This window comes from Camelus bactrianus, chromosome 33 (assembly GCF_048773025.1).
Source record: "Camelus bactrianus isolate YW-2024 breed Bactrian camel chromosome 33, ASM4877302v1, whole genome shotgun sequence".
In the NCBI taxonomy this organism is placed as follows: Eukaryota; Metazoa; Chordata; class Mammalia; order Artiodactyla; family Camelidae; genus Camelus; species Camelus bactrianus.
Window position 1 is genome coordinate 13,988,923 of NC_133571.1, and position 15,014 is coordinate 14,003,936.

At 45.9% G+C, this 15,014-nt stretch overlaps 1 protein-coding gene across 2 annotated transcripts; it reads left to right on the top strand.

The window, feature by feature from the left end:
- The first annotated feature begins 1,495 nt into the window (after positions 1–1,495).
- Positions 1,496–14,999, top strand: FOXR1 (forkhead box R1). Of its 2 annotated transcripts, XM_074357189.1 has the most exons (6): positions 1,496–1,800; positions 6,228–6,302; positions 6,402–6,649; positions 6,875–7,101; positions 8,042–8,298; positions 8,752–14,999. In XM_074357189.1, the coding sequence occupies exons 1-6, from the start codon at positions 1,740–1,742 to the stop codon at positions 8,778–8,780; spliced, it is 897 nt and encodes a 298-aa protein (XP_074213290.1). In that variant the 5' UTR covers positions 1,496–1,739; the 3' UTR covers positions 8,781–14,999. The 2 variants fall into 2 exon arrangements, with proteins under 2 accessions (XP_074213290.1, XP_074213289.1); XM_074357188.1 differs by lacking the exon at positions 8,752–14,999 and having other exon boundaries at positions 8,042–8,658.
- Positions 15,000–15,014: the final 15 nt, after the last annotated feature.

Genomic DNA, 15,014 nt, shown 5'->3' on the forward strand with positions numbered 1-15,014 from the left:
CAAGGTACTACTCTCCAAGTTTCCAGTCTAGTAGACAAGAGGCAACAACGTGCAGGGTGGTTGGGCTCTGATGGGGAGACCCAGGATGTACAAAGGAACCAGAGGAGGCTGCCTCACCCTCTGGCCAAATCTGGGACAATTTGAAGATTAAAATAAACAATGATAGTTCTGAATTATAATACAATCCACTCTATAAAATAAGAATCAATCCCTTGCATACATATTGAGAACCAACAAACATACATGAGATAAGGAAAAGCTCTTCCTTACAACCGAATGCCAACTTTATAAAAAACCATCATTTCACACCCATCATAGTAATGATTGATTTAGGCAGGAATCACAAATGGACGCTAGAATTAGCAGGTCCAAACTCCATGAAAAATAGGATTTTAGATCACTTCAAAGTATCTTCCCACAAATTGCTTATTAATTACAAAAGGGAAAACAAAAAGGTAACTTGAGAGTAGAGAAACCTGATGGATACCACTAAACCAAGTGATTGAGTTAATGCCACTAATAAGGAGATAAACTGACATCACAGGCCTCTTGATGTGATGACCTAAGAAGGAAACATCATTTCTTTGTATTCTCGCCAAAAACACATAATCTAATTACGAAGAAACATCATAGGAACCTACACTAAGGGACATCCTAGAAAATAAATAGCCTGAACTCTTCAAAAATGTCACCAGAAATTGACATACTGTAAACTGACTATACTTTAATTAAAAAAAAAAAGTCAATGTTATGAAACATTTAAAAGTCTGAGAAACTGCTCCAGATTAGAGACTAAAGAGACATGAGAATTACATGCCCTGCATGATCCTGAATTGGATCCTAGATCAAAAAGCAAATTTATATAAAGGCCATTATCGGGACAATTGGTGAAATTTGAATAGGACCTGTATATTAAACATAGTATTGAATCAATGTTAAATTTTGATGATTTTCTCATTTCTGATTGGGTAAACCAGTATCCTTGTTTTTAGGAAATACATACTGAAGTATTTATGGGTAAAGGGGCATAATATCTGCAAATTCTCAAGCAGTTCAGAAAAAAATAATGTATGTCTCATGTAGAGGGAAAGAAAAACAAAGCAAAAATGTGATAAAATGTTAATAACTGGATTTAGGTATACCGGAATTTTTTTATAGTATTCTTGGGCTTTTCTGCAAATTTGAAATTATTAAGAACAAAATGTAAAAATCACCATTCAAAAAGAAAAGAAAAAAAATAAAATCACCACTTAATCCTATCTCCACCATGCACTTACAGATGCGATCTTAGATAAACTCCGAAATCTTCCGAACTTCTAGAAAGTAGCTGTTAATACCATCACAGGATCATTCTTGAATGGTAGGCAGATTTACTGAATAAAATAAGAGCTTGGTGCAAACAGAGGGGGAAGAGGGCCTGGGATACCTCCCTTCTGGACCCCCAAGGTCCCCAAACCCCAAAACGAAAGCGTGGGGTGGCGGGAAATGGCGGGGTCAGTGGAGGCCCAAGATCAAGGGTGTCAAATGCGGACTCGGCACACCTGAGGACTCCAGCCTAATTCAATCAGAGCGAGGGGATTTGAGGAAGTGCCTCCGAGGGCTCAGCCTCAGTCTCTCCCGGAGTCTCCAGCCTCTCTGCCAGGCTCTCTCTCGTCTCCCTAAACGTGGACCTGAAACTCCAGCACCTCGACTTCTGGGCCAGCCTCCATGGCCAGGTCCCAGGACTGCTGGACTGGGACATGGGGAACGAGTCCTTTCTGGCCTTCACCACGGCGCACCTGCCCTTAGCCGAGCAGAACCGTGAGTGTCCGCGAGGGGGACCGTGGGGGTGGGGATGGGCGCCGCGGCGGGCGGGGGGCTGGTCGCGGCCGGGGTGGGGGGGCCCTCACCTTCGACCTCCTCCCCACCCCCCCACCCCCAGGAGTGCGGTGACCGTGTAGCGTTTCGGGGGAGGCCCCGCGCCCCCTTTGCTGAGCCTTGGAGCCCCCTCCCCCACCCCGCCCCCACTTTTCGAGTGGCGATGGGGACCCTGCCTGGACGGAAAGCCCACAGAGGGCAGGGGTCCTGCCTGAATGTGGTCTTTCAACTCCACCTCACCCGCTCGCCTCCATCCCAGAACTTTCTAGGCTGCTTCTCGGCCTTTTCTCCGTGGCGCCTACGCCATTTAGCCATTTGGGTATACTACGCACTTCGCTTGTTTTTCTCTTGAAAAAAAAAAAAAAACAATTATTAGTTTTGTTCGTGGCTGTATCCCCGCCTCTTAATACATTGTCTGACACCTAGAGGTTTTCAATATTTGCTGAATGGATGGTTGACTGGTTTTTTTTTTTTTTGTTTTGTTTTGTTTTGTTTTTAAATTGTTTTTTCCTTTGGTCCTCAAGTGTTGAGAGTTGAGGTAATCACCTCCTCCTTTCCTGGCACATGATTGCCATCTTTTCAGGGAAAGTACTTGGATTAACTGATTTTTCCTCCTTCCACTTCCACCGGCTTTCATCGCCTCCCACACTCCCCAAGTTTCCACCCTAATCCATTTGATGTCTTTAGATAGGTGTATTTTTTAAAAACTATTTAGCGTTATATTGTATTTATGGGTGACCTTAATTTATATAATGCTCATTGCTTTTTCTCCCCTACTCAGGTTGTTTTTGAGTGTCATTTGTGTTGCTCAGTGCAATATATGTAGTATAAGGTGATAATAGATCGGGGTAGAAAAGGACATGGTAAGAAGGCTCAGGAATGGGGGTGGGGAGGTAGTGGCAGCTACAATTTTAAACAGGGTCATCAGGTTGGTCTTCATTGGGAACGTAATATTTGAGCAGAGTTGAAGGAGGTGAGAGTGAGCCAGGAGGATACTTAGAGGAAAAGTTTCCCAGGCAGAAGTAGCCGGTGTAAAGAGGCCAGTGAGGCTGGATCAAAGTAAATAAAGAGTTCAGGGCGCACAGGGCGTGGAGCAGGGGGCGGAAAGAGCTGTCTTCCACCTTGAGGACATTGGCGTGGACTCTGAGTAAGATGCCACATGCCTGAAGGATTTGGAACAGGATCGCCAGCTTAGTGAGTGTGTGACCTTTGCAACTGCATACGGTGACTATACTTGGCGTAAAGCTCTGCTGTCATTGTCTTAAGATTTTTAATAATTTTTAAACAAGGAACTCCACATTTTCATTTTGCACTGGGCCCTGCAAGTTATGTAGCCGATCCTGAATGACCTATATTGTGAAAAGATCATGGTGGCTGCTGGGTTGAGGGTACACTGTAATGTAGAGAGACTGGGAGCCTGGAAGCCAGGAGACTGGTTAGGAGGCTACTATAGTAATTCAGACAAGAGATGATGGCAGCCTGGACCACCAGGGTGGTAGCAGAGGATGGTGAGGAGGTAGAACCAGCCGGATTTGCTTGATGGATTGGCTGTGTACTATAAGAAAGAGAGAATAGAGGATGACTCCTCCAGAGTTTTTGGCTGATTTCAAGGGGAGCGATGGAATTGTCTTACACTGAAATGGGGGAAGCTTCTGGTAGGAGAGTTTAGGGAGGAAAATTGGGAAATACTGTTCTGGATACGCTGAGTTTGAGACACTTTTTAAGATATCCAGGAGAAATGTTGAGTAAGTAGGTGGATATCTAAGTCTAGAATTCTGGAGAGAGGTATGCAGATATAAATTCTGAGAGTCTTTGGGGTATATAGATGGCATTTAAGGGGTGAGAACAGAGAAGGACCAAGAATCAGCCCTGGGTGGGCATTCCATTCTAACGAGAAAGAGAGAGAACCAATAAAAACTGAGGAAATGATCACTGAGAATCAGAACTGAGATTGTGGTTTCCTGGAAACCAAGTGAAGAAAGGGTTTCAAGGAAGGAATGGTCCCAGGAGAGGAACATTGCAGAGAGATCAGGGTAGAGGTGGGCTGACAGTTGGATTTAGCAAAGCAGAGCCCTGATTATATGGTTTTGGTGGAGTGAGGCCTTGATCATAGTGTTTTTGGTGGAGAAGTGGAGGAGAAAGCCTGACTGGCCTTAAGAGTGGAAGGGAGGAGAAGTGGAGACAGAAAGTATAGGCAATTCTTTCAAGGAGTCCTGCCTCAAAGGAAAGCAAAAATATGGAGTAGTGGCCTGGCAGAGGAAGTGGGGGAGCGAAAGAAGTTCTTATTTTTAATAAGATGAGAGAATTAACAACATATTTGAATGCTAATGAGAAAGATCCAGAGACAGGAATTTATAACAGAAAAGAGAGGAGAGGATTGTTGGAACATTGTCCTTGGGTGGTGGTGGGGAGGGCATCTGTGTCAGAGAGAGGGAGGAGGGAGACAGGTGCTGTTCTTTGATCCCACTGAGATCACCAGTTTGTTGATCCTGTCACTCTCTCACTGCTCTCAGTCACTGGATGTCCTCTTTTTGGGGGGGAGGGTAATTAGGTTCATTTATTTATTTTTTTAATGGGGGTACTGGGGATTGAACCCGGGATCTTGTGCATGCTAATTAAACACACACTCTGCCACTGAGCTATACCCTCCCCCACTGGATGTCCTCTCTTTAACCAACCTGGAATCCTGTGGTCAAACAAGCTCACTCTCTTGCATACACCATTGATTGGCTTGGCCTTCTATAGCTTCAAAGCACTTGCTTGGCCAAACCACAACCCTGATTAAATCCAACTCTACCAAACAAGTGCTCCAAAGCCACAGATCAATGGATTGGTGGTATCAGTGGTATCAAAGAATGGCTGTGCTTGAGAGGGAGATGGGTGGAAAAAGGTACTTTTTTACATGGTGTAAAAATGAGGTTATGGAGAGGTTGCTGTTGTTGGTTTAGGTTATGGCAGTGAGAGAGACCATCTACAGAAGAGGGGAAAGCAAAATTTGAGGGAGGAAGAGAGTTTAAGAAACTTAGATGCTGGTAATTAGGAAAATCGTCTATGTATCTATTGGAATAGACAAGATTTAAGGCAGGAGTGGCATTACTGACAGGAATTTAGCCAGGAGCTAAACTCCTCTAAATGAGGGGGAGTGACCAAGAGTTTGGTAGATGATTTAGAAAGATGTTCAAACTGAGACCTGATGGGTGAGTAGCAATTAACTAGGCAAGCAGGAAGAGGGCACGTTTCTGGCAAAGAAAACAGCTTATGGGAAGGGCTAGGATGTGGAAGAGGTTTGTTGCAGATGGGTGGAGAGCCTGGGAGTAATGACTCAACACTGATGAGGAGCCAGGGCCTTACAGACTATCTCAAGGAATTTAGATTTGGCCTAAAGGCAATGGAAAGCCATCAAAAAGTTTTACAGTGAAGAGTGGCAAGATGGGATTAACATTTTAGGCAGATCACTCAATCTGCCGGATAAAGGAAAGAAGATAAACAGACCTTTTAGGTCATGGCTTGGACTAGGATGGTAGAACTTGGTGATTGGGTGTGTCTGTATGGGAAAGAGAGGAGTCAAGGATGATTTCGAATCACAGATACGGAAAACAATCTTATGGTTACCAAAGGGGAAGGGGCGAGGAGGGATAAATTAGGAGTTTGGGATTAGCAGATACACACTACTATACATACAATAGATAAAATAGGGACCTAATGTATAGCATGGGGAATGTATTCAATATCTTGTAATAACCTGTAATGGAAAAGAATCTGAAAAAGAATATATATATATGTGTGTATATATATACACACACACACACACACATACATACATATACATACATATAAATATAAAGAATATAACTAAATCACTCCGCTGTACCCATGAGACTAATAAAACATTGTAAATCAACTATACTTCAATTTTAAAAACTGGGGAAAAAAAAGAATGATTTCCAAGTTTCTGGCCTGGACAACTGGTTTGTTGGTGCCACTTGCCACAAGGACTACAGGAGGGAAATGGAGTTGAGTTTAAAAATGTTGTTCGAAGTGCCTGCCGGTTATCCCGTAGGCCATTCTACTTGAGGGCTAGCGGAGACGTCTGGGCGAGAGAGGAAGATTTGGAAGCCCTGAATTTATAAACGGTGACTGACGGAAGTAACAGGCATTAATGAGATGGCTCAGGGACAGTAATGTGGGGGGAAAAGAGTGCAGGGGAGAATGAGATCAGAGAGCTAAGGGGAAACCAGTAGAATTTGGCATCATAACCTCCCAGTCCAGGCCCATAGCCACCTCCCATGGAAGCTTCAAGGCCCAGGGTCCTGGGGCCACAGTGGAAATCCGAGACATGTTCACTCTCTTCTGTCTTTCTTTTTTGCTAGTTGCCAGATATAAACTCCGAATAGTTGAGCCACCAAAACTACCTCTGGAAAAAAAACCCAACCCTGATAACGATGGTGAGTGGAGGGGAGTGAGTTCTCTGACAGCCCTGTGGCCTGGGTGGGACACCCAAAGCTCATGTGCTCTGGCCCCCAATCTCCTCTTTCTCTGCACAGGTCCAGATTTCGAGCCGAACCTGTGGATGTGGGTAGACCCCAACATCGTGTTCCCCCCTGGAAAGCTGGAGGTCTCAGAACCCAGTAAGGGGGAGAATCTGACAAGCACAGACCCCTCCCCTCAGCTGCCCCCCAAAGAAGAAGACTTTGCCAAGTGCCCAGAGGCCACAGTGGTGGAGTCGCCGTCACCTTCCAGAGAGCAGTCTCCCCCTCGGAAGCGGTTTGCCTCTTCCCCCAGCAACTGGAAGGTAGGGATTTCTGGGCCGTGGGCCAGATGTGGGCTGTAGGCAGGGTGGGCATCAGAGTTCTGTTTTCTCAGGGATAACAAAGGGTTAATGGGTCCAGGAATTAGCAGTGCCCCTGGGTTGGGGAGAAGCCCAGTTGGTGGCCCTAGACCACCACCCCTCCTGCCGTCACACCCCTGGAGTAGAGGCTGTGGAGTCAGGACCAGTTCCTACTCTGTGCTCCTCTAGCTCACAGAAGAGGAGGAGGCTGAGGACCAGGATGACAGCTCCTCTATGGCTCTCCCGTCCCCTCACAAAAGGGCCCCCCTCCAGAGTCGGAGGCTTCGGCAAGCCAGCAGCCAGGAGGGGAGGCTCTGGTCCCGGCCCCCTCTCAATTACTTCCACCTAATTGCACTGGCATTAAGAAACAGTCCCCCCTGTGGCCTCAACGTGCAACAGATCTACAGTTTCACTCGGTATGTGCCGGGGGCCCTGTGAGGCGGGCGAAGGGAGGGGCAGGGGTCCGATACCTTCCGGGCCGCCCCAGGCCCGGGCTGCCCTTTCAGTTCCCCGATCTGGGTCTGAGAGGAGAGGTGTATTCCCAGTTCCCTTTCCCAGGCGCTGGTGCTGGGTTGGCCCCGAATGCGTGTCCACACGTCACCTGTACAGGAAGAAAGCCACCCCCAACCCCTTTCACATCTGAGAAACTCTAGCCTTTTTTTTTTTTTTTTTAAACATCTTAGTTCTTTAAAACATTAATTCACCTGGGTCATAAATCCTCCTGTCTTCCTTCTCTCTTTTTTTTTTGGATTTTTTTTAATTGATTTATAATCATTTTAAAATGTGTCAAATTCCTGTCTTCCTTCTCAAGATCATCCAGTATAAAATCTGGTTTCGCCAACAGTTTCTCACATGCTTTCCCTTTGGACTGGACTGCCTGGCACAGCCTGTCCCCTAGGGACCCGGGGAAGTCCGGCTGAGAAGGGATTTCCATTGAGCTTTGAGAGTGGGTGCCCATCAGTGTGAGGAGTTTCTCAGACCTGCTCCCTCTATCAGAAGAGTCGCAGGACATTAATTGTCAAGAGATGTCCTCCTTGACCAGGATTCCTCTTACAGGAGTTGGTTGGCCTGATTTCCCCTCTTGTTCCTGTTGCAAGTCCTGAGCCCGCAGAGGGAGGGAGGAAAGTGAACCTGGGAGTGGGGGGAGTACCCTGGGTTTCGAAGGCTTTGCACACGTGATGCAGCAGGTGGAGATTTGCAGTGTGCTTGGTCAGCAAAGAGCAGTCCCAGGCCAGCTTGCCCTTCTCCACCTTGCGAGCAGGGCTGAGGCTCCTGGCCCTGGGGGGGAGCATTCTCAAGAGCAGGGCATGTCCCAGAGAAACCATGCCTCTCCTTGCCATCCCTCCCTGTCCACAGACAACATTTCCCCTTTTTCCGAACGGCTCCTGAAGGCTGGAAGAATACTGTGCGTCACAATCTCTGTTTCCGAGACAGCTTTGAGAAAGTGCCAGTCAGCATGCAGGTGGAGGCCAGCATGCAGGCAGAGGCTAGCATGCGGCCTCGATCCTGCCTCTGGAAGTTGACTGAGGAGGGACACCGGCGCTTTACAGAGGAAGCCCGCTCCTTGGCCTCCACTCGGCTGGAAAATATCCGACAGTGCATGAGCCAGCCAGGTGTGAGGCCTTGTCACATGTGGGGCCGAGGGGAGGGGACCTGAAGATCCCAACCCAAGGCTGAGTGTGCAGTGAAAGACCCTGGGTCACACCATGGCGGGGGGCACCTTCTGTAAGAAGGGGACAGGACAGCAGTGGTCTGAGTCCCTGGGATGGTGCCTGCCACCCCCCCACCCCCACCAAACTTGGAATGTGAGGTCCCGGGAGTTGATGGAGAAATAGCTAAGGTGCAGCTGGCCCTCCAGCCCAGCAGCCCAGGGAAACAGTGACCACACGATGTAAGGGGCAAGGTATGAGAGGTTCTCTGCAGAGAGAGCTTTTCCTGGAGAGCAGGTGGCATTTGGGCCCTGAGTAGGAGAAGTAGATCACTGGCCGCGAGAGAGCGTCCCAGGCCTGGGGACCAGCAGCTGCGCAGGGCAGATAGACCCCTTTGATTTTCTTCTTTCCTTACAGATGTGATGCCCTTCCTTTTTGACCTTTAAGTCCAAGAACCAGGCGTCAGCCCGTGCCTTATTAAAGTTGTCTGCAGCAGCCTGGTGTGCGTGTGGTCTCCGAGGATGGGGTGGGGTGAAGGCTAGCTCTGAGGTGTGATGGCCATTGTATTTGAGGGGGTGCCTTCATTTTCTGTCCACTTATTCAGCCCTTAACCCTTGCAGTCTGTCTCACTGTAAAACCCGACTGCCTCCTCCCTGGTCTCTGAAATGTGGTATTCCTTTTTTTTTTATTGAGTTATAGTCATTTTACAATGTGCGAAATGTATTCCTGAAGTACATGACCCATGCCCTACCAGACCGAAATCTCTACCTTTGAAGAAAGGCCTCAGTTCATTTGCTTGGTTTGCACATTTCCAGTAACACAATCTCACCCTGCTCATCTGTCCATCACCACAACTACCTCTGCTGTACCCACTCCAGCTTTGCATTCATTCTGGAACATGCACCAGAAAGGAGGGGTGCTAGGCCAAAAGCTCTTACTGACCCTAGGGGGCGCTATGGCTGCTGCAAGGACTTAGGGGACTGCAGTCAGGCCCAGGAGGGTCAGGTGTCGGTGCAGGAGGTGGTCTCTCACCTTGAAGAACTGACCCCCAGACCTAAGGCCATTGATAATGAGCTGAGCCAAGAACCTAACCGGGTTTCACACCTAAGCCGGAAGTATTTGTCATATCATTTTATTATACGCTGCATTTTCTAGGAATGCAACTCTTCTGTAAAATGAAGGAAGATTGTACTTTTTTTAGTTTGGAAGTTTACCAAGACTTGTTTGCCATTTCGGAGAATCACTTCGCTGACAGCAAATCTGCTCTAGTATTTAAGTCACCAATAGCACATGCCTGGATCGGTCTGTGTTTGTATCTGTTGTACTCACAGAGATTCTACATGTTTAAACAAATATTTAGCTATTTCACGGTAGCCAATAAAAGAAAAACAATCTTCAATAGTCATTTGAATGTCATATCGTAAATCTAAGCTTTCACTATACTGTACAAATTTCCAACTATCTTATGTTTTAAAAAAGTTTATCCATTGAAATACATTTTTTTATTATAAATTTCTCTCCCTTTATTTTTCTGTTATATTATAGTTAACAGCATTACAGTTTGATCTTTTTAAAATTCTATGTGTAAGTAGGTTATTTTATCAGTAAGATTCATTTCAGGTAAATATGGTTCTTACGAGACATTTGTTCTATGTCTAGGGTGTTAAAGCTGATGAAGTAAAAAAACCACCAAACCAAGCAATGTATAAGATACAGTCCCTGTGCCAGAGGTGCTCACCATCAGTGACCTTGGCAACCAGTGAGGACAAAAATGGAATAAGTCACATCCACATCCAAACCCCAGAGCCCGGCGTGAAGCCCGTTAGGTAGTAAGAAGGCTCTGTTTGCTATAAGTTGTCACTAGTATCTTCTCTAACAGGCAGATTCCCTGTTATCTGGAAGCACAGAGAAGAGGGTAATTAGCTCAGGAGGCTGGGGAAGACTTCTCACAGCAGAGTTAGCTTGGGGTCTTTTTCCAGGTCTGGAAAACAACAGCTAGTACTTCTCCGGAAGTGCTCAAAGGCAGCCCTGCCTGGGGGTGTGGGATGCTAATGCTCCCAGGAGGCAGGAGTGGAGGCTGGGGAGGTGGGGGAGAGCAGGGATGGGATAGGAAGAAAAAGCAACTAGTGCCAGAGAAGAGACAGGACAGACTCATGCAGGTGTGCGGCTGCAGCAAGTCAGGAACTGCTTTTCCCTGGCCCACCTGCAGGTGCTTTGTGCCAATTTTCTCCTCCTGGACTATCTGGATGCTAATTTTTATGTGCTATCCACCAGTGGAGTGGGTGGAGGGGCCAGCTCATTAATGTCATTGGCTTTGGTCCCACCCAGCACTCTGCAGCCAGAGCCCCTCTGATCTGTCCAGCTCCCAGGAAGAAGGAGAGGATCCGGAATCCTAAGCTTTGGTTTCATCTGATTTGGACTCAACTTGTCCACCTCACCTGCACTTTGTGCACATCCTTATCCCTGTTCACGTTCTTGTCAAGGTCTGGCTTATGCTGCAAGTGGATCCCAAAAGGCAACAGATCAGAAGGAAAGAACACACAATACAGCTTTTGTGGGAAAAAGGGCCCTGAGAAAAATCTGCCTTTGCCCATTTGGTCCTCTAATAGAATATTACACTCCTACACTTACCTCCTCCCTTTTCCTCATTCAACAACTATTTGTTTTGAGCTTTCAAAATGCCAGACCCTCTGCCAGGTGCTAGGAATACAGTAAAACCCAAAATGGTTCCTCCCTCACAGTCTAGATAGAAAGATACTAAACAGATACACTAATTATGTACAATGATCGTAAATATTAATAAGTTTAGGTTATTGTGAGAGAAAACTATATGGGTACTTAACCCTAATTGAAGAGGAGGTCAGAGAAGGCCTTTCTAAGAAAGGTATTTTAACTGAGACCTGTTTAATGATTATCCAGGCTAAAGCATGGGAAGGAAAAGTGTTGTAGTTGAGGGAAAAGAATGGACAAACCCCAGGAGGTAGGAACCTCCTCACCTTGGCCTATTGAGAGTGGGGCTGAGCCATGGTGTCCAGAATACAGTAACCAAGGTGAAGTGGGGAGGGAGGCAGAGATTAGACCTTTCTAGGCTATGACACAGAATTTTGATTTCTTTCAAATGTAGTGGAAAACAATTGAAGTAACTGACATAATTTGATTCTTTTTTTTTTTTTTTTTTTTGGATGATGTTTAGCCACTCATTGAAAGTGACTTGTAGGGGCAAATGTGGAAGCAGGAAGGCCTGTTGGGAGGTGACTGCAGAGCCCAGGAGGGCTAGGGCAGTGGCTGTGGAAATGGACAGAAAGCAGCAGCCGGATTTGATGATGTCGCTTGGAGGCAGAATCAACAAGGCAACAGGATTGATGGAATGCAGGAGGAGAGAGGAATGACCCTGAGGTTTTGGGTTTGAGTGACTGGGTGAGTGATGAGGAGGGGAAATCTGTGTTGGAGCAGCAATTCTGAGCAGTTTTGTATTTAGAGTCTCTGAGACGTCAGGGTGGTCCTGTCAAGTAGATAATTGTTGTAAGTTCAGAAGGTAAGTCTGAGCTGAGGATGTAAATACATTTGAGAGTCATGAGGGCACAGGTAGTATTTAAATCATACTCTATGTACTGATGGAGAAAGATTTACAATACATTTTTAGGGATAAAAAAACAGTAGCAGAACAGTACATTTAATATGACTCCAAATGTGACAAACTATGTTCATCTATACAAATATGTTGTTTAAGCAGAGAAAATGTCTTGAAGAATATAGGTATCAAACAGTAATAGTCATCTTTGGGGATTGGCAGGGGGCAAAAGATATGGAGGATAATCCCTTTTTATTTATGGCCTTGGTATAGTTCTTTTTTTTTTTAAACAAGAAATTGCTTCTTACATTTTAGAAATAAACACAACTATCTGTTAGCCTGTTTTGTACCTTGATGCTATTAGTCAGCAGGCTGTTTAGCTGCATGCTTTCTTTTTTTAACATCAATTTTTATTTATTTACTCATTTGGGGGGTAATTAGGTTTATTTATTTTAATGGAGGTACTGGGGATTGAACCCAGGACCTTGTGCATGCTAAGCATACACTCTACTGCTGAGCTATACCCTCCCCTCTAGCTGCATGCCTTCTAGGCTCCTTCCCAGCACAAACTCCCACCCCATAGACAAGTTAACCCCAGGATGCCTGGAATTTGATGATTTTAACTTAAGTTGACAAACATGCATAGACGACTCCTTTCTGCTGGAGTCAGGCATGACCAAGACACAGTCCCTGCACTTGAGGAACTATTCAACTATTGGGTTTTCAACTGACTACTAAACAAAATGACAACAAGATGTGAGCAAAGGACCTTGGAATAGAAAAATTAATTCTGCAGGGTCAACTCTGGAAGGCTTCACAAAAGGGGTGACATTTCATTCATTCAATAAGGAATTGATCTAAGAGCTTATGAACGGATTGAGAGCTTACCATGTGCCAGACAAAGTCACCAGCCTTGTGGAAATTCCATTCTAGTTCATATTTCGGAGGCTTATAGAACAGAATTTATCAGGCAGAGCTGGAAAGAAGGAAATTCTATGCAGAAGGGACCAAGGGCTCGAGATGCTAAAGTGCACAGGAGCAATAGGACGGCAGGAATATTGCCCAGAGGAGGGCTTGGAGGAAGGAGATGGAAGGGGGAAGTGTGGGGAATAAGGCTGGAAAGGAGGTTGTAGGGGGTGTATAGCTCAGTGGTAGAGCACATGCTTAGCATGCACAAGGTCCTGGGTTCAATCCCCATTACCTTCGTTAAGGGGGAAAAAAAAACCTAAAAAAAGAAAAAGAGGTTAGGAAACATAGTATAAAAGGCTTTGAAAGTCATGCTGCAAAGTTTAGACTTTTCCTGAAGGCAATTAGGAGATATTAAGTTAATCAGAAAGTTACGTTAGACACTTCCTTAAGACCAGAGTCTGGAGGATAAGTGGAGCTGAAATAGACTAGATACTTGGAAATCACTTAGAAAGATTTTCCAGAAAGAGAGAAAGGGAATTGAAATAAAGTATGCTCATAAGTAAAAAAAAAAAAAAAAAAAAAAAAGAGTGGAGAATAGATTTTAAACCTCTCAGAAATCCAGTAAGACAACTGGTGCAGGGTGGATATAGGGACTGAGAAAAAGGGAGTATCAAAGATAAATTACCCTAAAACTCCAGGCTTTAGCTCGGTGACATCATCCCCGGGGAGGATGAAAACAAGTGATGTTCCAAAGAGGAAGACGCTGAATTCCATTTCACACAGTCCAGTTCAGATGGCAGCCAAATGAACCCTTGGTAGTGAAGGGCTTTAGAGGACAATTTCAAAAGCAAAATTGCCAAGGGCTGAGAAGTTAGAAGTTGAAGTAGACAGTTTACACTAATCCAAAGCAGCTTTGGAACAAATAAGGGAAACGGATGGCTGGATGGTTGGGATTTGACAGAGAATGAGAGGTTTTGGTAGGCAAGTGAAGTAATATGTTGCCATGAGAGTGTAGTGGAAATATCCCTGGGATCCAGTGGGCAAAGCAAAGCCAGGAGGACCTAAGACCTAGACTAGTGATTCTCAAACTTGATTGAGCATCAGAATCCCCTGAAGGGCTCCTTATACCACAGATTGCTGGGCCCCACTCCAAAGTTTCTGGTTCAGGAAGTCTGGGGCGGGGCCATGAATTTGCATTTCTAACAAGCTCCCAAGTGCTGATGCTGCTGATCTGGAGGCCACACTTTAAAGGTTTTTAAACCTTTAAACCTGGCCTAGAGCAAAGCATCTAGTGGCTGGCAGATGCTCAATAATTTTTTGAGTGAAAGGATGAGTCCTCATCTTCAGGAATGGAGGTCTCCCTGCAGTTAAAGACCAGCTGGAAGGTAAGGCCACACGGGAGGATGGAAGATGATGGTGAGAGCAGAACTTCAGAGTTTGAATTCAAAGAAGGAGCAATTTGGGGTGGACAAGGTCCAGTGTTGCCCCTGCCAGGGGAGTGATGGGAGGTCAAAGAACTGAGTATTGCAAGGGTCCTCAAAATGGATCACATCTGGCAGAGGCCTGAGTCTAAAGGGAAGCTCCAACTGGAAGTCAAGATCTAAACGGGAGTCTGGCTACTTTCTGGGTCTGAATTAGCAGCAGTGACCGTGTATACACCCACAGATCATGTATGCACCCACAGTGCATCCAGCTTAATGCACCAGTACTGATAACAAATCTAAAGGAAGTTGGGGACTCTGTGCCAGCTGTTTGCACATCCTAAAAGTAAGGTCAGGCCTAGGCCCCAGGCTCTAGGGTGGAGGTCACAGTGTGGGGATTTCAGCCCTGTGAGGGAGCAATTCACCTTAGGCCCTAAGGGAGCAGGACAGACGGGAAGGCTGTTGATTCTGGGAGAAGTGGCTTGTAAAGAATTAATAAAATTCCACTGGATTAGCATGTTTACAGATTTAAAATGTCTTGCTAACCCTCAGCAACGATTCTGCACCCTTAACAGCTTTACAGGAGCGACGCTCAGCTCATCCCGTGGGGGTGATTAGATTTTAGATTAAGGTTTCCAGCCTGTGTTCCCTACAGCCTGCTGGTACAGCGTCCGCCGCTTTACACCTGTGCGCTCTTTCACAAAGTTCCTTCTTCTTTCATGGCCCAGTTTCCCGCTTTTAAAATGTCCATATTAGTACACCGCATAGGGTTATTGTGA

What these genes read in the sequence shown, in the direction of transcription:
- FOXR1 (XM_074357188.1), top strand. Translation starts at nt 1,740, where the DNA reads ATGGGGAACGAGTCCTTTCTGGCCTTCACCACGGCGCACCTGCCCTTA. An exon ending in GCCCTTAGCCGAGCAGAACC is followed by an intron (nt 1,801 to 6,227) that starts GTGAGTGTCCGC and finishes CTTTTTTGCTAG; the next exon opens with TTGCCAGATATAAACTCCGA. An exon ending in ACCCAACCCTGATAACGATG is followed by an intron (nt 6,303 to 6,401) that starts GTGAGTGGAGGG and finishes TTCTCTGCACAG; the next exon opens with GTCCAGATTTCGAGCCGAAC.